Source organism: Daucus carota, chromosome 9 (genome assembly GCF_001625215.2).
Source record: "Daucus carota subsp. sativus chromosome 9, DH1 v3.0, whole genome shotgun sequence".
NCBI classification, from domain to species: Eukaryota; Viridiplantae; Streptophyta; class Magnoliopsida; order Apiales; family Apiaceae; genus Daucus; species Daucus carota.
The window spans coordinates 13,275,316-13,297,124 of record NC_030389.2 but is presented as its reverse complement, the minus strand read 5'-3'; the positions used below and the strand labels follow the sequence as shown (position 1 = coordinate 13,297,124).

The following is a 21,809-nucleotide window of genomic DNA, read 5'->3' as shown; positions in this document are numbered from 1 at the left end:
GTTGTGTTAGTTCGATATGTTATAGCACTGAAAGAAAGTAAGCGAGCAAATAATTTAGGGTAAAATGTCTTTTTAACCTCTAGAGCATATCTAAGAGACTCCTAAAATAGCTCTTAAATCAAAATATAAGGAGGATGAGAAAAAATAAAACACTAAGAGGCTGCTAGTGGCTCTTATAAATCTTAAGAGCATCTTCTCTCTCCTGTAAATTAAGAACTACTAGTTGGCTCTTAATCTAATAAAATAATCATTTCCTCCAATTTTCACATTAGATTTCCACTACATGACAAATATTTGAATACAAAATATGAACAAAATATAAGTTAAGAGCAAATATAGAGAGTGTTGGAGTTGACACTCTCAATATTATATTAACTTACTAGGAGGTTAAAATTTTAATTTATATATAAGAGCCAACTAAGAGACTTTTGGAGATGCCTTAATGCTTGGGGTGTCTATTGATACAGTTTCAAACTTTTGACTCGGTTGGTTCAGCTATTCATATATCCAATATATATTCATATTAGCTCTTATATAAAAAAAAGGTATATAATGGATGGACAATCATGACATTCACACTCGTAAAACAAAAGTACATTAACATTAAGTATTAAAAGGATTAAAATACACATCTAATGTATTCTTTGAGGTTAAAATAAACAACTAATGTATTATTTAGAGATTAAAAGAACGAGAAAATATTATCTTTAATAGTGTCAATTAGTTTACTCTTCATTATATACTGGTTCTTGACTTCATTAAAAGATAGCGGATTTTTAGAGCGTTAAATCGTCTGAATTAAAATATTGAGATCGCATCAGTACACAATTCCAAATATCGAGGATTAAAAGGGTATCAAAGTAATAATTTAATGAGCACAAAAAGAAACACTAAGGGGCCGTTTGGGTGAGCTTAAAATAAGTGCTTATTGCTTAAAATAAATAAGTAGAGTAGAAGTTAGAAGCAAGATAAGACTTATAAGTGATTAAAGTGTTTGGGAAATAAGCAGAAGCCCTGAGACAAAAGCTAGCATTCCTAGCTTTTTATAAGTGCTTCTTGACTTATTACACAAACGGTACGAATAAGTGCTCATAACTTATAATCCAGAAGTTGGACTTAAAAGTCCGAAACAAACACCCTCTAAGTGTGAATAACGTTTTTACTTTAAAACCATTCAACAGTAACTGCATGTAAAAGATCAACAATTAAACAGTGTTTGTTTAGTTACTTGCAAGTTTTATTTAAAATATCTTCTCCAAACAGCAGAGTCTCCAAACAGCAGAGTGATAAAATATATGATGTGCTGGTCTTCCATTCATAATATTTTAAAGGAGGGGAATAAAATATTTATATGTCACGATTCGGGTCTTCCTTGGATATTATTCTAAAATTTTTTTAACTTTTTGAAAATGACAGTTTTTAAATTGCACCATCAGCTTTTTATATAGTCTCGTAAGAATTTATATTGGCACTTCCAAATTTTTAATTTTAAATCCATGGCATTTTTTCTAAACCGCATTGAGCCAAAATAGCTAACAAAGGAGCTGTCTATATAAGGGATTATATATAGACGTAGTAGGCGTGTTTGGTAAAATAAATTAAAGGGAGTGTATTCGATTAGGATTATAATGGATTGTATGTGATTTTGATTTTGTGCGGATTCTTGATAAAATGTCATAGGATTTAAGTACAATGCTTCAAAATCACATGAATTTTGGTGGGATTTCAAAAAACTTAAAATACACTAAATAATGCCACAAAATTCATCATTTTATAAAATTCAAAAAAAACATCAGCATTTGAATACCATCAGATTTTAATGGATTTTAAACAATCCCAATTGAATACCATCAGATTTTAATGGATTTTAAACAACCCCAATCGAATACCATCAGATTTTGTAGCATAATTTAAAATCCTAATTGAATACCTCAAGATTTTAATGGATTTTAAACAATCTCAATCGAATACCCTCGGATGAAAGATTTCATGAATGAAAGAAAATGCTTTTAAATCCCAATCAGATACACCTATATAAGTTCTTATTTAGGACTTAATTTTTTTAAAAGAATACATATTTTTATAAAATTTTTGGGTATAAATATTATTAGGTGTTTCATATTTATTACATGACAAAAAAATTATTTTAAGAAAAAAAAATTCATATACTAATCTTCAGAATTAAGTTTTTAATCCTGAAATATAAATATAGTCAAATAGACATCATCATAAATAAAATTCCATCCGTAAAGTTATTGTAAAAACGAGGAGAATAAATATTTGGGGTCTTTTCATATATATCCACATCTAAAAGAATTTTTACAAAAATACTTCTAACTTTTTAAACAAATTATAAAAATACTATCTTTTAAAAAAAATACGGTGGTTTCATACACAACCATATCTGCAACTGTTAGTAACCTTATATGCAACCGCAAATAGAACTTTAAAAAAACTGTTAAAAATTATATTTAATTGCAAAATAAGTTACAATTGGTTGCAAACATAGTACCCCTGCCGGACCAATATTAATATAATAAAATCAACTTTTCTCTTTTTTCACACTCTCTCCTCTCTCGCACCCCTCTCACTTGCACTTCGAAATCTTGTGTTATTACCTGCTTGATATCAGATTTTGAAATGCCGTCAATCGTCAACTCTAACCTGGTATGTAGTGAGTTGACTTGGAACGAGTTACGATCGAGAAGAGAGGAGAGGGAGAATAATGGCTAGGAGAGTGAAAGAATACAATAGAAGATAAAGATGGGACTTACCAAACAAAAAGTCTTGTATTTGTGCAAATGTTTTAAAAGAAGTTATAAGAAAAACGTACGTTTGCAATAATTATAAGTAAACGGTATTTTTTTTCAAATAATATGACAAAAAGAGGCATTTTTGTCAAATTCCTTAAATATTTTATAAATAAATTAAAATATGAAAGATGTAATATTCATATAATTAATCAAAAAATCTCAGTATGAGAGTATTTGGTTTAACGAGTTTTAACGGTATTCATGACCAAAGTTTGTCCCAAGCTAGCCAATAGATTCGACATAATGAAACAAATTTGGATTTGAAAAGTTAGTTTAGTTTTTTAATATAACTTAGATTTGAATTAAATTAAACACAGCGATTAATTTAGACAGTCGACTGATTCAGGAAATTTATTTTACCAAACGAGGATATGCCAAGTGCCCAACGAGGCAACGACCCTTCCAAAATTTATTACAGAGGCTGCCATTCGCCGTGTTTGTCCAAAGACCCTTAGTAAATCGATACTCCCTCCGTCCCATTTTAGTTGTCACATTTTTATTTTTATTGGTCAAATTCACTAATTTTTGATCAAAAATTGTAGGAAATTTACTAAATATACTAACTTTTGGCTATTTATTTGCAAATATACTACCTTCTCTAAAATCTTGCAAATATATTATCTTTTATAACATATAATCAATTAAATTGCAAAAATACTACTTTAACCACCCACCCCCATTTACCCACTTTATTAACCCCAGCAGCGGCGCGTGCAAACCCATCACCACACACCGCTGCTTTCCTTCAGCCACACACCACTTCATCTCAAAAGTATGACCTTTTCTGCAATTGACGATCAATCAACTTTCTTCGATTCACATTCGTACATCAGTAGCATCAGGTTTCGTATAGTTCCGAATCGATTGCTTCTTATTCTCGATCTCGAGAAGATTCTGGTTGGGACTGAGTTACCAACACTCGAGCAATGAGAGATTGTTGTTCACAGTGCGTACATATCGTTTTCGCATCTTCACAGCACTATGGCATTCATCAGCATCTTCATCTATCCATCTTCTTCATCGTAATAATTGCTTTAAGTTGATTTAATGGCCGCTTTTAGTTGATTTTATGGTTGCTTCGTGATATTAGTACTGGCCCCGCAGGCGTACTCATTTTCCTGCATTTGCAACTAGATACAACTTATTATGCAACTTAATATAATTTTAACAATTTTTTTTCAAAAGTTGCATGTGTAATTGCAAATATGGTTGCTCGTAGTTGCAGATTTGGTTGCATATGCAAAATCGTATTTTTGCAAGAAAAAAATTGAATGATAGTATTTTTGCAATTTGTTTTAAAAAATGACAGTATTTTTGCAAAAAATCTTTTTGACTTGAGTATTTATGAAAAAAGCCCAAAATTATAAGTCACTTTTTCATTATTTAAAAAAACCGAAAATTGGATCTTAAAATAGATTAAAAGTTATTTCTGTTAAAATAATTTTTTTATTTTATCTATTGATAAAATATCAATAAATTTTAGTCAAATTTTGGTCAATTTGACCGGCACAAAACCAAATGTAACAACTAAAATGGGACGGGGGGAGTATTTTGGATTATAATTAAACTTTTTGTTTATTTAACATGTTTAAAATATTTTAAAAATCATAAGATGTTGCAAAAAAAATTATATCAATCTATTTTAATTTAATAGTTTTAATCAGAATTTGAATATATCCGTTTGAATATATACTTTCTATAACTTTTGAATAATTTATTTTAATTTAAAAAATTTAATTATTATTAGTATTATGCTTTCGTAATAGATAGATTTTCAATACTTCAAGAAAACTAATTTAGAATCACTAAAGACGCAAAGGAAGTGTATTCATTTACGATCCTTATTATTCTTTAACTTCAGAAGTATTTAATTTGAATTTTTATAAATTTACTGAAATCCTGTATCATCTAGAATTTAAATTATTCTAAACTTTTTGATATTATTCAAGTCAAGATTTTAAATTGTATTTAAAATATGAGTTTCAACTTGGATTATATTAAATCTCTTCATATCTAATGATGTGTAAAATATGATGGAATTTTATTTTATAAAATAATAAATTTTATGAAATTGTTTAATGTGCTTTATATTTCTAGAAATTCATTTCTCTAATTTATAAGATTTTAAAGAATTGTATTTAAATAACTCTATATCAATTTCTATACAATCAAAACCAGTTATATAAAATACAAAAAATTACAAATCATTACTCCTTTTGTCCCTCTTATTTGTTTACATTTTTTTTTGCATTACTCGACCGGCGTATATAAAACATAGTTTCATAACTCTTTTCTGAATTTTTTCTTTTTTATATAAAAGTTTAGATAGCAAATTTTTATTTAAAAGAAGAAAAATTGTAAAATAATTAATCAAACTATATTTTATGAGAAAATTAGATGCGTGCGGAGCCCCGTCTTCCGATATAAACAATTGACGGGGACGGAAGGAATAAATTAATCAAATATAGATTATACCTGCTTTGTTTTTTACCAACCCTTTTTTTTAATGAACTGCATCAACCAGTAAAACAGCTTAACACCGATAGGAGTAGGACAATAAATCCTATGGAAAATTCATCTGGAATAATTTAATCGGCAATATGTTAAATATATGCACGCAACACATATACGTGTCTATATAATATACGAGGGGCACCTAATATCTTAAGCCCGCAAAATCATTTTGCAGGAGAATGATGATGGAAGAGAGCCTACTAGACTTCGACCTCTCTCTTCTTGAATCCATTCATCACCAACTTATCAACGACTCTGATTTTTCAGACATCTTTCTCCCAATAAGCCCATGCAGTACCCTAAATTACCACCCCACTTCAAGTTTTAGTAGCTTTTCTTCTGTGGAGAATTGCATTGACGAGACTTTTAAAGCCGACGAATCTTTTCAGACGATACTCAAGCCGAGTGTTCAGGAGGAGGAAGAGAAACAGGCAGATGTAGCTGGGAATGCATGTGAAGATGACAGCCACAGGCCGCCAGAACCCAGGCGTTTCCGCGGAGTCAGAAGGCGGCCTTGGGGGAAGTTTGCAGCGGAAATAAGGAACCCGAATAAGAAAGGAGCGAGATTGTGGCTCGGGACGTATGATACTCCCCGGGAAGCGGCTCTAGCTTATGATCGTGCCGCGTATGATATACGCGGCACGCGGGCTATCCTTAATTTTCCACATTTAATTGGGTCTAATTTTGAGCCGACTAGGAAGGGTAAGAGGCAGAAATCGGCATTGGAGCAGTAAGCCTTTTCGTCTTGTTCATCCTCGGATAGTGTCACGAAGCCAATAAGCTTAGCACAATAAGTTTATATATATCATCAGCTTATAGACTAACCTTGGCTCTGTGTGGTGCTAATAAGTTTCGCCAGCATTAACAGTTTATCGGTTTTTATATGGTGTGCTCATAGGCACATGCTAAGCACCAAATACCAAATTTGATGTATTTAACTCATTTTGAGTGGCTACTACTTATTAATAATGATGGACTCCTGCATACAAAAAAGCTCCACCAATCAAAACAAGTTAAATACATCAAATTTAGATCTCAGTATGTGCTCATGGGCACACACTAGCCAAACCCGTAGTTTATATCTCAAGTACGTGATGAAATTAGTGTCCCGAAAAGCCTTCACTTCTTGGTCTAACATTAAGATTTCTCAATATCAGTCGGCTAGAAAAAATGGTTTTAGATTCTTGTAATGGCGCCTGAGCAAACCAGACTTCACTTCATCACTTGTAATGCAAGGAAATAAAACCTATGCAGTGAAGATGGTACTTTCGTGATGTATATCGATCTTGATAAAATAATGATTATTTGGCTCCGGTTGTTTCCGCTAATTTCTGGTTTCAAATAATATTACACATCTATTCTCCTTGTCTTGTCTCTTTCTCCTGGCCGGATCTGGTGTTGAAAGTTTAAATGTTGTGTATTTCATGATTTGTTAATTATGGAAACCATGTGAAAGACGCCTCGGAGGATACAGTAAATATTCTTTGAATCACTCTCTCTGGATATTCAAAGTCTTGTTAATACATACATCATCTTGTTTTGTCTAGAATTGATTTCTACAGCTAAAGAACTGTAACTCATTCGGTGTCGTTGAAGATGAAACATGTCATTAACGTTTATATGTAAATTTTGCATGTATCCAATCTTTTCTTCATCACACACCTTTTTAGCCAAACCTGTTTCATATCTTCAAATTTCATACCCCTCGGACACCAGAACTAGCATATATGGATGATGCCAGCATATGTACAACTCTTTTTCGAATGAGACAGCCTCTGAAGAATCACGATTGTTCCAAATATATCGAATTTCGAACGACACGGCCAAATCCCTTGTGATCGTAACTTCTTTTGACACTTACATTTAGCTGTCATTCACAGAATTATGCAAGATACGATCAAATATTAAATAGAATTTTATATGGTGTGTGGTGCTCCAAACTTGTATATTTGTGGCATTTATGGTTAACATAAAAGTCATAGACCACTTGGGTTGTGTTATTCGATATGTTACAGCAATGAAAGAAAGTAAGCGAGCAAATAATTTAAGTTAAATGTCTTGTTAATCCTAAATGTTTGGAGAGTGTACTGTGTTAATATTTTAACTCGGTTTATTCTACCCTCCATGTATCAGATATGTTTCGATTAACTCTCACTATATAACGAATGAACAATCATTACATTTCATACTTGTAAAATTAAAAGGGCATTAAACTTAAGAACTGAAGGTGTAATACACATTTAATATATTTGTTAGGGATTAGGAAAACATCTAACGTATTATTTCGAGATTAAAAAAAAAAACGAGCAAATTTTATCTTAAATAGAAATTGTCAAGTTTATCCTTTATTATATACCAATTTTTGACTTCATCTTGGTATAAAATTGATCAAAATATATGAGATATTTGTAGGGTTAAATCGGTCAAGTTAAAATATTGAGATTGTACTGGTACACTCATATTTTAATAAGCACAAAAAGACAGAATAGTGTGAATAACGTTTTTACTTTAACACCATTCGAACAGTAACTGCATGTAAAAAATCGATAATTTAAACAGGATTTGTTTTTTTTTTTTGCCACGGAAGGTAAAGATTTTATTAATCACGCAAATCTTTACAGAGAACATAAGAAAAAGCAGGGTGGACATTTTCCATATCCCACTTACGCTCAGCTATTGAACAGCTATACCTCGCTAGATAGTGAGCTACTCTGTTCGCAGAACGTTTAACAAAACGAATCGATACATTCTGGCTTCTTAAGTCCTCCAATAGGTGTCTACAATCGTTCACAACCTTGCCTAAATATGAGTAACTTGAGAAAGAACTGCGAATCAACTGAATAACCTGGAGGCAATCAGATTCAACTATACCATTCGAGACGCTACCTTGTTTGAGCCAACTAAGGGCTTCTCTGATGCCTACACTCTCTGCTAGCTCGGGAGACGACTTCCCTAGAGAGCATTTTGACATGGCATGGACCAGATGTCCTAAGTGGTCACGAACAACAAAAGCATAGCTGTAGCGATTTGGATCCGTGAATAAAGCTGCATCTACGTTCACCTTAACACTATTTGACGATGGGGGGCACCACTGCTCTAATCCGTCTTTCGGAGTCATGAAGCTCAGAAACGGATCAAAATTCCTATCTTGAGCAGCCTTCCATTGGTTAAGGAAAGACAACGCTGCATGAACTACTTCAGGGACACTATCACCTCGCTGCTTCCAAACTATGTCGTTGCGATTTTTCCACAAGAACCAACAAACTGTTACCTGGATACATATATCTCTGTTATTACTCTGCTCGAACACCAACTGGAGCCACTCAGCAAATATATGATAGCCACCTGCAACTTGTTTAATAGACGAAAATTGATGGCACTCTGCAGCAAATGAGCATGTGACAAGCGAATGAATAGTTGATTCGTCACAGAGGTTGCAAACTGGGCACTGAGCGTTAACCTGAATTCTTCTGGCCTGCAAAGTATCTTTTGTAGGCAAACAATTGGTCGAGGCTCGCCACAGAAAATTCTTAACTTTATTCGGTATCTTCAGGTTCCATAACTTTCTCCAAAACCCCGAATTATCCTCTGTATTAGGCTGATTTTTGGATGCTTGGATGACATTATAGCCACTTTTCACTGAATAGTGGCCCATTTTCTCATGGCGCCAATACCAGGTGTCTTTGTCATTCTCAGTAAGAGGAATAGAAAGAATCAATTCTGCGTCCCTCTCCTCAAAGACGTCCAAAACCAACTCTACGTCCCAAGCCTTTTCATCGATCTTGAACAACGAAGCAACTTTCTGATTTGATATGGCCTCATTATCTGAATGAACAAACGGGTCTTCGATTGATGGCAGCCACGGAGAATCTGTGATGTCCACTGATTGACCATTTCCAATAGAGCAAGAAATGCCCTGACTCAGTAAAGCTTGAGCTTCTATCACGCTACGCCAAATATAACTAGGGTTGGATCCTAGTTTAGCTGTTAAGAAGGAACCAGATGGATAATACCTTGCTTTAAGAACACGACTAACCAGCTTGTCCGGAAAAGAGATTAATCTCCATGCTTGGTTTCCTAATAATGCTATGTTAAAATCTCGAAGATTTTTAAAGCCCATACCACCCTTGCACTTGGCTGCAGTTAATCGACTCCAACACATCCAATGGATGCTTTTATCTTTTGAACTGTCAGATTTCCACCAAAACTTAGACATTGCCATTTCCAACTCCTTGCAAATTTCAACTGGAAGAAGGAAGACGCTCATGGAGAAGTTGGGTAAGGTCTGTGCAGCGGATTTTATTAGAATTTCTTTTCCTCCTTTTGAGAGAGATTTCTTATCCCAACCTTGTAACCGAGCTTGCAAGCGATCCTTAATATAACCAAACACAGCTGACTTCTTCCTCGACATCATGTTAGGGAGGCCAAGATAATGAGTATTCTCACCAGCTTCTTTGATATTTAATTGCTGACAGAGCTCCTGCTTCAGGTAAGAGCTAGTGTTGCGACTATAGAAAACTGATGACTTCTCCCTATTAATTTGTTGTCCTGATGCTTTCTCAAAAATACTCAACATTTGCATAACATGATTAGCACTGCCTTCAGTAGCTTTGCAGAAAATATAGCAATCGTCCGCAAAAAACATATGAGATATGGGAGGGGCACTTCGAGCAACCTTGATACCTTGAATAAGGTTACGCTGCTCATAATCATGGATTATAGAAGAGAACCCTTCTATACAAATTAAGAATAAGTAGGAAGAAAGGGGATCTCCTTGACGAAGACCACGAGAAGGATTGATACTTCCAAAAGTAGTTCCTGCATGATTAATTTGATAACTGACAGATGACATACAGGCCATAAATAACTGGATTACCTTGCTAGAAAATCCCATTTTTTTAAGCACTGCCTCCAGAAAATTCCATTCCACTCGATCATAAGCTTTGCTCATGTCGAGTTTGAGAGCCATCCAAGCTTGTTTACCAGAAGTTTTCCGTTTCATGAAATGCATCACCTCGTAAGCAATAATAACATTATCCGTAATTAAACGGCCTGGAATGAAAGCACTTTGTTCGTTTGAGATAATAAGATCAATCATGGATTTCAGCCGATTTGCTAAAACTTTCGATATGATCTTATAAACCACATTACACAAAGATATGGGTCTCAATTCAGTCATCAGAGAAGGATTCTTCTTTTTGGGAATTAAGACTATGTTGGTACTCCGCAACTGATGATCAATATGCCCTGTCAAGAAAAAATGCTTGACAATATTCACGATATCTCCTCCAACAGTTTGCCAATATTTCTGATAAAAACCCGGACTCATCCCGTCTGGGCCTGGGGATTTGTCAGGATACATGTGAAACAGGGCTGCCTTGACAGGATTTGTTTAGTTGCTTGCAAGTTTTAATTTAAAATATCTCCTCCAAACAGCAGAGTATTAAAATATATGATGTGCTGGTCTTCCATTCATAATATTTTAAAGGAGGGGAATAGAATATTTATATGTTAGGATTCGGGTCTTCCTTGGATATTATTCTAAAGATTTTTAACTTTTTGAAAATGACAGTTTTTAATTTGCACGATCAGCTTTTTATATTGGCAAAACTTTTCCATTTTCACGGCTCATACTCTATAATCAGTGTAAGAAGAGTTGTTATATAGTCTCGTAAGAATTTATTTTGGCACTTCCAAGTTTAAGTTTTTTTTTTTTTTGAGAATACTTCCAAGTTTAAGTTATTTTAAATCCATGGCATTATTTCCTTACAAAAAAAATAAAAAAAAAGTCCAAGGCATTATTGTAAACTGCAGAGAGCCAAAATAGCTGACAAGGACTGTCTATGAGGGTGTTTGCTTGGGCTTAAAGCTCAGAGCTGATCAGAATACCGCCCAAACCACATAAACCGATCGCACCGCATCAAACCGCACCACAAAACGCGGTTTTTAATTTTTGTGGTGCGTTTGCGGTTTAAATTTTTCACAAACCACGCGGTGCGGTGCGAGTTGCGGTTTGACATATTAGTAGTGCGGTTCAAACCGCACCGCACCGCGATATTATAATATAATATATATATATATATATATATATATATATATATATATATATATAGGGTAGCACTCCATAGCATACTCTCTTATATGGAGTTACGTAGCACACCATTATAAATATATACATAATATATATTCTATTATATTTTTTATGAAATATAATTGCAAATTTTGATTATTAAACCGAAAACGAAGTTATACAATTTTTTTATTCCAAAGATCATATAAAATTACGCAATATCTCAACATGATTCTATAACAGAATAATAATCATCCAGAATTATTCTGTTGTAAAATCAGTTTCGAAAATATACTTTTTTTAATCAAATTTTAAGTGTTAAATTACTTAAAATAGATTTATTTAATAGTATTCTATATTAGAATCACGTTTTATATGTATTCTATAACAGAATTTATAATAAAATTGATGATTTATAGTGGCGCACTATGTAACTCCATATAAGGAGTCCCTCTCTGGAATGTTGGCCTATATATATATATTAGTGATTGTCAAATAAAATAATATTATATACATATATATTATTTACAATTATGTTACATATATTTGTTAAATCTCTTCAAATAATTGTTAATTTTTATTTTATTAATCTCGCATTATCATTATACCAAATTTGTATGAAATGATTATATTATTATAATGTGTCTCTTTGTAGTTAGTACTCATATTTATTATCATATTTACACTTTTGTTTGTGTTTTTTAGCAGTTGTAGTTTTAAAATGATAAATATCATATAAATTCATTACAAGAAAAGATTTTAATTATTATATATTTAAATTCTATTTCGAATTCAACTAAATATATTTATTCTTCAGCATACAAACCGCACAAACCGCACCACACCGCATTTTTGTGGTGCGGTTTATGCGATTTTTATGCTAGCGTGGTGCGGTTGCGGTTTGAGTTTTCAACCAAACCGCATGCGCGGTTTGGTTCGCGGTTTTAGCGAAAAACCGCACCGCCCGCACCGCGATCACCCCTAATAAAGCTCGTCTCTGACTTTAAGCTGAAAAATGTCTGTTTGTGCAATAAGTCAGAAGCCAGCTTAAAGTCAGAAATAGGCCAGAAACTGACTTAAACCCAGAAGTTAGTTTGAGGTACTTTTTCCAGTGGCTACTTTTTTTTTGAATTTGTATTGATAAAAATTATACTCCTAAATCATAAATTACTCATAAATCACTTTTATTTTTATTATTATATTTATAATGAATTATAAGTCATTCATAAGTCAAAATTACCCGAACAGACATTTTAAGCTGTCAGCTTATCAGATAAGTCACGTTAAGTCATAAGCACTTTAAATCATAAGCTATAAGTCCAGCCAAACGGGCTCATATATGGGATTATATATACACATAATAGACATGGTTGGTATAATAAATTAAGTCCTTGTTAAGGACTTAATTTTTAAGAAAAAAACATATTTTTATAATATTTTTGGATATAAAATATTAAGTAGGTGTTTCATAATCTTTATGTGATAGAAAAATAAGATTTGATTTCAGAATAAATGGAATTTCGTGTTTTTTTTTACGAATTAAATCCTTACTTCTGGAAAATGAGGGTACACAAAGAGCAGTCAATAAGTTCATCGGTAAAGTTACGGTAGAACTAGGAGAATAAATATTTTATAAATAAATTCAAATATGAAAGGTATAATATTCATATAATTAATCAAAGAATCTCAGTATGAGAGTATTTGGTTTAACGAGTTTTAACGGTATTCATGACCAAATTTTGTCCCAATTAAGCTAGGCAATAGTTTCGACATAATGGAATAAATTCGGATTAGAAAAGTTATTTCTAATTATTAAACTTGAATCAAATTGAACACTAAAATTCAAGAAAAAGCGATTAATTTAGAGGCCATTTGGGTGAGATTAAAATAATTGCTCATTACTTAAAGTGAAAAAAATGAAATAAAAGTTAGATACAAGTTAAGATTTATAAGTGATTAAAGTGTCTGGGAAAGAAGTAGAAGTTATGAAACCAAAGTCAGTGGGCCGTTTGGTTAAGCTTAAAATAGTGCTTCTTAATTAAAGTAAACAAGTGAAGAAGAAGTCAGAAGCATCTTAAAACTTATAAGTGATTAGGGGTCGTTTGGTTCAGCTGATTCTGGTATCAGATATGGGTTTTGTTCATTCCAAACCCATACCTGGTGTTTGGTTGTCTATTTTTATAATCTGATACCCATACCTCAAACCCACCCGGAATCAGATTTGATACCTTAGGGGGAGGTGGGTATGAGAGAGGGGTATGAGGTATCAAATGAAAATTTTATTAATTCATTTTTATTTATAAATTTAAATACAATCTCAAAACACATAAATTAAATATGATTTTTTTTTAATCTGAAATAAGTTATACTTATTTTTATTTACTATTAATTAGTAATATTAGTTATTACTAATTATTTATTTTCATTCCAGTACATAAATTATTTATTTTCATTCCAGTATTAAACCAAACACAAGATATCAAGAATGATTCCTCAACCCCATACCAGCTTAACCCGATTCCTGATTCCAAACCCATACCGTCTCGTGAACCAAACGACCCCTTAAAGTGTTTTGGAAAAAAGCAAAATTTTTGAGAGAGAAGCTAGCATTTGTAACTTTTAAAAAGTGCTTTTGCTTTTTTACACAAACGGGTCAAGAAAAGCAGAAGCCAACTTCTTTAAAAAAGAAGCACTTCTTGTGCATCACCAAACAGCCATAGTATTTTGCACTCTTTATAACCACTTCTTGACTTTTTACACAAACGGTACGAATAAGTGCTTCTAATTTATAAACCTACGAGCCCAGCTTTTAAGCCGCCGCCAAACATCTCTTTAGACGGCTCCTTCGCATTACTAACCACCGTCAAACAAATCTTCACAAATCTGATCACCAAAAAATTCAGTTTTCATCGGTAACTACTCTAAATCAGCAGGGCTCGGGCGGACGCTAACACGCTAGGAAAAGTTTTCAAACTGCCACATAAACAGGCAGACATTACAGTGAGAAAAATTCTTAAATTTTGTGTCCGACCCCTCCCTGGGCGACCTAGGGGTGGGAGAAAATTCGATTTCCTCTTTGTTTATAAAAAAATAATATAAATTGAAAAACACTATAAATTAATATTATAATATTTTATTATTTTAATTTTGAAATATTTATTAAGGTTATATAAATGATAATAGCGGATAAAAAATTTGAGAACTTATATGGATTGAAATAAGATTAAAATTGATCGTATATTATAAAGTAAGGTTAATATATGCACGCAACACACATACGTGTCTATATATAATCCAAATATCTCAAGTCCGCAAAATCATTTTGCAAGCAGAATGATGACGGAAGAGAGCCTACTAGACTTCGACCTCTCTCTTCTTGAATCCATTCATCAGCAACTTATTAACGACTCTGATTTTTCAGACATCTTTCTACCAATAAGCCCATGCAGCACCCTAAACTACCACCCCACTTCAAGTTTTAGTAGCTTCTCTTCTGTGGAGAATTGTATTGACGAGACTTTCAAAGCCGACGAATCTTTTCAGACGATAATCAAGCCGAGTGTTCAGGAGGAGGAAGAGAAGCAGGTCGATGTAGCTGCGGATGCATGTGAAGATGACAGCCACATGCCGCCAGAACCCAGGCGTTTCCGCGGAGTCAGAAGGCGGCCTTGGGGTAAGTTTGCAGCGGAAATAAGGAACCCGAATAAGAAAGGAGCTAGATTGTGGCTCGGGACGTATGATACTCCCCGGGAAGCGGCTCTAGCTTATGATCGTGCCGCGTATGATATACGCGGCACGCGGGCTATTCTTAATTTTCCGCATTTAATTGGGTCTAATTTTGAGCCGACTAGGAAGGGTAAGAGGCAAAAATCAGTATTGGAGCACTCGAATAGTGTCACGAAGCCCTTTTAACCCTCAAAGTTTGAACGGTTGAAACCGTGCGGCCTCGATGTTTTAGTTTGACCGATTCAACCATCCAACTATATATCAAATGTCATCCATGTCCACCCGTTATACACCCTCTTTTGCTGTGAGGGTTAAAAGAAATATATTGAATACTTGAAGGGTTGAATTGACCAACTTAAAATATCGAAGCCGCATCGCTACAACCCGGTTTGAGGGTTATAAGAGCATTAAGCCATTTATATATATTGTCAGCTTATAGACTAACCTTGGCTCTGTGTTGTAACTCTAAAATATCGAAGCCGCATCGCTACAACCCGGTTTGAGGGTTATAAGAGCATTAAGCCATTTATATATATTGTCAGCTTATAGACTAACCTTGGCTCTGTGTTGTAACTCTCGGTCTACTTATAATTCGCCAAGTGAAGAAAATGTTACATCTTGGTGCTAATAAGTTTCGCCAGCATTAATAGTGTTCCGAAAAGCCTTCACTTCTTGTTCTAACATTAAGAAATCTCAATATCAGTCGGCCAAAAAAAATGGTTTTAGATTCTTGTAATGGCTCAAACCAAACCTATGAGAGCAGACTTCACTTGTAATGCAAGGAAATAACCCCTATGCAGTGAAGATGGTATTTTCGTGATGTATATCGATCTTGATAAAATAATAATTGTTTGGCTCCGGTTGTTTACTCTAATTTCTGGTTTCAAGTAATACAGATGTATCCTCCTTGTCTTGTCTCTTTCTCCTCGATTTGGTGTTGAAAGTTTAAATGTTGTGTATTTCATGATATGTTAATTATGGAAAGCATGTGAAAGACGCCTCGGAGGATACGGTAACTATTCTTTGAATCACTCCCTCCGGACTTAATGACCTTTTAACCGTCGAAGTATGATAGGAAGTTCCGATTCGGTCTCGAAGTTTAAAAACGTACCTTTCGACCCTCAAAATATCTTTGTCGTACTTTTTAGCCTTTTTCAAAAATACCGGTATAAATCGGGGGATAAACTTGACAATACATATTCGGGGTAAAGTTTGGGTGTACCTTTTAACCCTTAATGTATGCGTACATATCGTTCCTTTTAACTCTTAAAAAATACATTAAAATACATTAGATGTTCCATTTAACCCTTAATGTTTAATGCCCTTTTAACCCTCACGTGTGAAATGTCAACTTTGTCCACCCGTTATATATCGGTATACGCCATAAGGGCTAAAAAGTACGACAAAGATACTTGGAGAGTCGAAAGGTACGTTTTCAAATTTCGAGGCCACATCAGAACTTCCACCCAAACTTCAAGGGCTAAAAGGTCATTAAGCCCTCCGGATATTCAAAGTTTTGTTAATACATACATCATCTTGTTTTGTATTGAATGGACTCTACTCATTACTCAGGAATCAGGATACATCTCTGAAGACTATGTGCCTGTTTGGCAACAGGAAAGAAGTGTTTCTCTGTAATAAGCCAACTTTTACTTTTCTTGACCCGGTTGCGGAAAAAGTCGAGAAGCACTTATAAAAAGTTGAGAATGCTAGCTTTTCTTTCGGGGCTTGTACTTCTTTCCCAAACACTTTAATCACTTATAAGTCTTAACTAACTTCTCAATTCTACTTCACTTTTTTACTTTAATCAAGAAACACTTATTTAAAACTCACTCAAACGGCCCATATATATACAGACATTCCTCGATCTTCGCCACATGAAATTTTATAACGGCCACGGATTCAAATATTCATCTTTAGATGAAATCCAACATTTCGCTTAACTCGGCAAATTAGTAGCTGACAAGGGTCATGCTCCCTCCATCCCCATTTAGATGAATTTTGTGAGAGAAAAATTCATTATTTATTAGTTGAGTTTCTCCACTTTCATGTATATATACATTATCTTTCAAAACGACTCCTCCTTAGAGCATCTCCAACGCACGTCCCCTGTTAGCTTTAAAGTCTATGTGTCAGCCCATAAACCTAATATGTAAAAAAAACATCACTCCAACGCAGAGACCTGTTAGCAATATTTTTAGATGCCGAGAATTAAGCACGCTACATTTGCTGAACCAAAGTATGTCATCTATATCATATCCACGTCATTTTCATTTAAAATTTAACTCAAAAAAATTTAAACTTGCTCCAACCTATGTCTATATTATATTATATATGTATTATAATATTATAATTCTATTATATATATTTGTATAACTTTTTAATTTTATAATTTAATCAAATGTATTGTTAAGTGTAAAAATATTTATAACAAATAAATAATATAATAAAAATAATATAATAAAACTAATATAATAACTTATATAGTTATTAACGTTAATTATGAATTTTTAACAAAGAAAATTAGTAAATGTTTTACATGATACAAGTAATTTTTGTTAATTAGTTTTTTTAAGTTTTTATTATTATAATAGTATCGGTATCTATGTTTTTATTAGTTATATTTTTTATTTTCACCTGTATTAAATAAAAAATTAATTAACTTTTTATTTTAATTCTTTCAAACCCATTTTATCAAAAGATAATTAGCTTAAAATCTTTAGCACTAACTTTATTCTTACCCTTCTAAATTTTATTTTATTTTTATTTAAAGCATATAACATTCTACCTAAATCATTTTTATAATATCTAAATTGAAATATTTAAGGTATTATTATTATTATTATTATTGCAAGTATAGATGTATTATTTATTTTTTTTACAAATAATATTGTTATGTGAAAATGTTACTTTATTTTCAATCAAATTTTTTAAAATTATAATATAATAATATAAAAATGTTAAATATTAGAATTGATCATTATCTATTAAAGATATTGTTAATTTTTCAATAATATAGAATAAAAACTAAATAAATTATTTTATTGTATATTTATAATTAACATTTAAAATAATATTTTGAATATAGCTAATGGTTTTAGCTAATACCATTGGAGCAAAATTCCTTACAGGCTCAATTTTTTTTTAGCAAATCATGTTTTCAGCTAACAGTTTCATCTTTAGCGTTGGAGATGCTCTTAGTTTGTCATTTTCAAAGTACCATCTATCTAATTTTATTGAAAGACAATACAATAAAAATAAGTAGAGATGATTATATGCACTCATTTAATACATCTTTAATATATTTGAAATCAACAAGACGTTCATCTAAATTGGAATGAATAGACTACTTTATATTGAACTCGAGGAGGTTATGCGACGTGCATAGCTTGCTTGAAGACCATACCGGTAACCATCCTGAAACTCAGACAAGATTTAGCAAACAACTTGGTGAAAGACAAATTTGCACCAATTAATCCTGAATTGCGTTTAAATATATTTATTTTCAAATTTGAATTTCAAATGATAATTATTTGAAGTGTCATTTTAAATTCTCAACTTTATATTCAAAAAATCTCAATTTTATACTAGTTTTTGAATGTCATGGATTTCAAATGAAATCCAAACTTATCTTTTTTTGTGTGTTCATATATGTCATTTGATAAAATATAGAATTTCAAATAAAATTTAAGTTTCCAAACATGTCTCGTTCCACCCGGGGGTTAGTCATCATTGGCTGTTAAGAGCCGGTCCTTCCACCCGGGGTTTTAGTCGTCATTAGCTGTTGAAAATCAATGCATTTGAAATTTTAATGTGTTAGAGGAATGCCTAAAATGTATAATATGACATATTTTAACACACTCCTCTTCACTCTAAATGCTATTTTTGGTTGAAGAGGGGATCACAGACACGCACCGATCTTTGTACCATGTTTAAAATTAGTTCATCTAAAATCTTAAATTATTACAAATGGATCTTATATTATATTTTGACGCACTAGCCCATACGTGCTCTAGCTACCGCTGATTGATGGTACTGAAAACTGCAGGATTTTGGGTTTTTTATGTTATAGCTTATTGGTAGTTTTGTGCTTTGTGTTTTATATTTTCTTCTCATTTCTTTTGGTCACTAGTTAGGATTTTGTTAGTTGTAAAAGAAGTCGAAATTATATATATTTATAGCAAGTGACAGTATATTTAGATGATCCTGATGCAAACTCGCGATAAATCCAGGAGAAGAATTGAAACAACCCGGGTCAAATCCCGAGCCTTTTTCGAAAATCGGGTCAAGTCCCGAAATCCGAATCCGAAAATAAGCCTAAATATACTGGCCCAACTGCAACAACTTGGGTAATCCACAAGTCCACCACAGGCCCCCAAAAGATCATGATTTGTTGGTGCAATTGGTAGTAGTACTTATGCTTATAAACTGAACTAAAGTCTCCACACGACTCGATGTGGGACTGGGGTGTTACAAGAATAGTGCGATCCTTCTTAATTTTAAACATAAATAATGATGAAATATCTAATTATAAGCAACATGACGGTATATATTTAATGGAAACGACTATAGATGAGTTGGATATTTGAATCTAAATTTTAGTCGAAATGTCGGGTGCCCATCACCCATCTGATCAAATGATAATAAATTTAGGGTCTTCAAAGGAACCGTTAAATTTAGTAAACAATGAACTCTTGGGAGTCTTGGCATTTTTAACAAGGCCGAAAACATGCTAAATCCCAATTATCATTCAATAAATCATTATTCAGAGTTCCGAAATAAACCAGTGCTCTAAAGAATTCTACTCGATCTTCAATATAATTCCCTCTCTTTCCTCCATGGTCTTTAATTAGATGGAGGAGTCGATGCTTACATTTACATAAACACTCTAGGCTTTGCTGCATTAGCCAAAACTAGCACAAATACATGAATGTATAAATGAAGTACATGTATATATACCTTACAATTGGTGAAAACGTTCTAGATAGAAACTGATCCAAACAAGTGTACCAAACCAAGCACATCAACCATATATGTTTGCGGGTTATTTGGGATATTGTTGGACTGGTTTTTTTCCCCACATTCCTTATATTTTGGTTTAAAACTCCATATAGCTAAGCTATTAAAGTTGCTTTTAGAGTATCTCCAGTGTTTTAAGGAGGTTCCCTAGATATATGACAAACAATTCAATATTTAAAAAATAGGGACTCTAATATTGACAACTCCAACAATAATCCCCATTTGTGTTTCCTATTATTACTGTAGCATTAAATTTAAATTCTTTTAACAAAAAGATAACAAAAAATGTGAGAAAAAGTGTGCAAAAGGTGAGAGTTGATCAATATTTAATCATTAAAAACCAAACGAGGAATGGGTCACGGATTACCTATTTATGATAAATGAAAAATGGATCATTAATGTTTAGGGAATGAGTAAGGACTTTGCTGCAGTGAATTTTTGAGCATATTCCTCGAAATTATAGCAAATCTGTTCGAGATGCTCTTGCATCCTCAAATATGAGAATTGATGTCTGCATTCGGACATTCCTCTTTCAATTGTTTTAGTGATCTTTCTGGCAAGTGATTCATGTTAAGGAGGAGTTTTCTTTGTTCTCTCAACCATCCGGCTGATTTCATACTTCCTGTTGAACATACATTACTTTCTATATATAGTAGTCTCTTCAATTTTTTTCGAACCTATACTCAACATTTCCTTTAATTCCGTTATATTCTACAATATTCCACTCCCGGCATATCAATATGTCTCCTACTAAAAGAAAAGCGCATACAATATTCAACAATTTCAGTGCCTTAATTAAAGGTTAAAGTGCTGGTATGTTTGATTACCTAGAACATGTAATGCGTACAGATGAACAATATATTCAAAGAATCTCCCTTTTGTGCATTTAAAGGAGTTCATCACCTAATGTATTTTTCATATGGATGGACACACAAATGAATTATAACATGGGAGCCTTGCAAAGTTAGAGTGCTCTTACATGTTCTCACATCCCCACATATTTTAGTATTAAATAAATATCAATTACTTTCTTGGTTTTCGTATAAATACACCATTCAGTAACATATTGTTGTGCCCCAACACATATTATAAGTACTCTTGTAAAACCCTAGCTAGTTATGAATCAAGAAATGGCCACATACCCTGATCTTTCTTTCTTTCTTCAATCTGTCGAAAACCATCTTCTTGTGGATTTCGAACTGTCAAGCCTTTTTCCAGCAATGAATACGTTCGATGCATCGCATTCGAGCTTAGATAGTATTTTCTTTCAAGAGAATAACATGGACCAAACATTAATCAATCTGGATTATTCACCTCAAGTGGATGTTAACTATAAGCTTGACTTGAGTGAGGAGACGCAGAAAGAGAAGCCGGTGGCCATTGCTAGTCAGCTTGTTCCACCTGAGAGGAGGCGGTTTCGTGGGATAAGGAGACGTCCGTGGGGGAAATTTGCAGCAGAAATCAGGTCCCCGGCTAAGAAAGGAAAGAGGGTGTGGCTTGGAACATATGAAACACCGGAAGATGCTGCCCTAGCTTATGACCGAGCCGCGTTTAAAATTCATGGCTCGGCTGCTAAGCTTAATTTCCCACACTTGATTGGCTCGGACGTGCCTGAGCCAGTTAAGGTGACGCCTAGGCAAAGGACTTCCTCCACCTTGTCTTCATGA

At 33.2% G+C, this 21,809-nt stretch overlaps 3 protein-coding genes across 3 annotated transcripts; all 3 read left to right on the top strand.

The window, feature by feature from the left end:
- Positions 1 to 5,512: 5,512 nt before the first annotated feature.
- LOC108202165 (ethylene-responsive transcription factor 13) lies at positions 5,513 to 6,061 on the top strand. The gene has a single exon (XM_017370549.2). The coding sequence runs from the start codon at positions 5,513 to 5,515 to the stop codon at positions 6,059 to 6,061; it is 549 nt and encodes a 182-aa protein (XP_017226038.2).
- Positions 6,062 to 14,733: 8,672 nt separating this feature from the next.
- LOC108202124 (ethylene-responsive transcription factor 13-like) lies at positions 14,734 to 15,309 on the top strand. The gene has a single exon (XM_017370506.2). It carries the CDS (start codon positions 14,734 to 14,736, stop codon positions 15,307 to 15,309), a length of 576 nt encoding a protein of 191 aa, XP_017225995.1.
- Positions 15,310 to 21,272: 5,963 nt separating this feature from the next.
- On the top strand, positions 21,273 to 21,809 carry LOC108201933 (ethylene-responsive transcription factor 13). Its single transcript, XM_017370279.2, has one exon. It carries the CDS (start codon positions 21,273 to 21,275, stop codon positions 21,807 to 21,809), a length of 537 nt encoding a protein of 178 aa, XP_017225768.2.

Excerpts from the sequence above, each read along its gene's own strand:
- LOC108202124 (XM_017370506.2), top strand. The coding sequence starts at position 14,734 with ATGACGGAAGAGAGCCTACTAGACTTCGACCTCTCTCTTCTTGAATCC.
- LOC108201933 (XM_017370279.2), top strand. The coding sequence starts at position 21,273 with ATGGCCACATACCCTGATCTTTCTTTCTTTCTTCAATCTGTCGAAAAC.
- LOC108202165 (XM_017370549.2), top strand. The coding sequence starts at position 5,513 with ATGGAAGAGAGCCTACTAGACTTCGACCTCTCTCTTCTTGAATCCATT.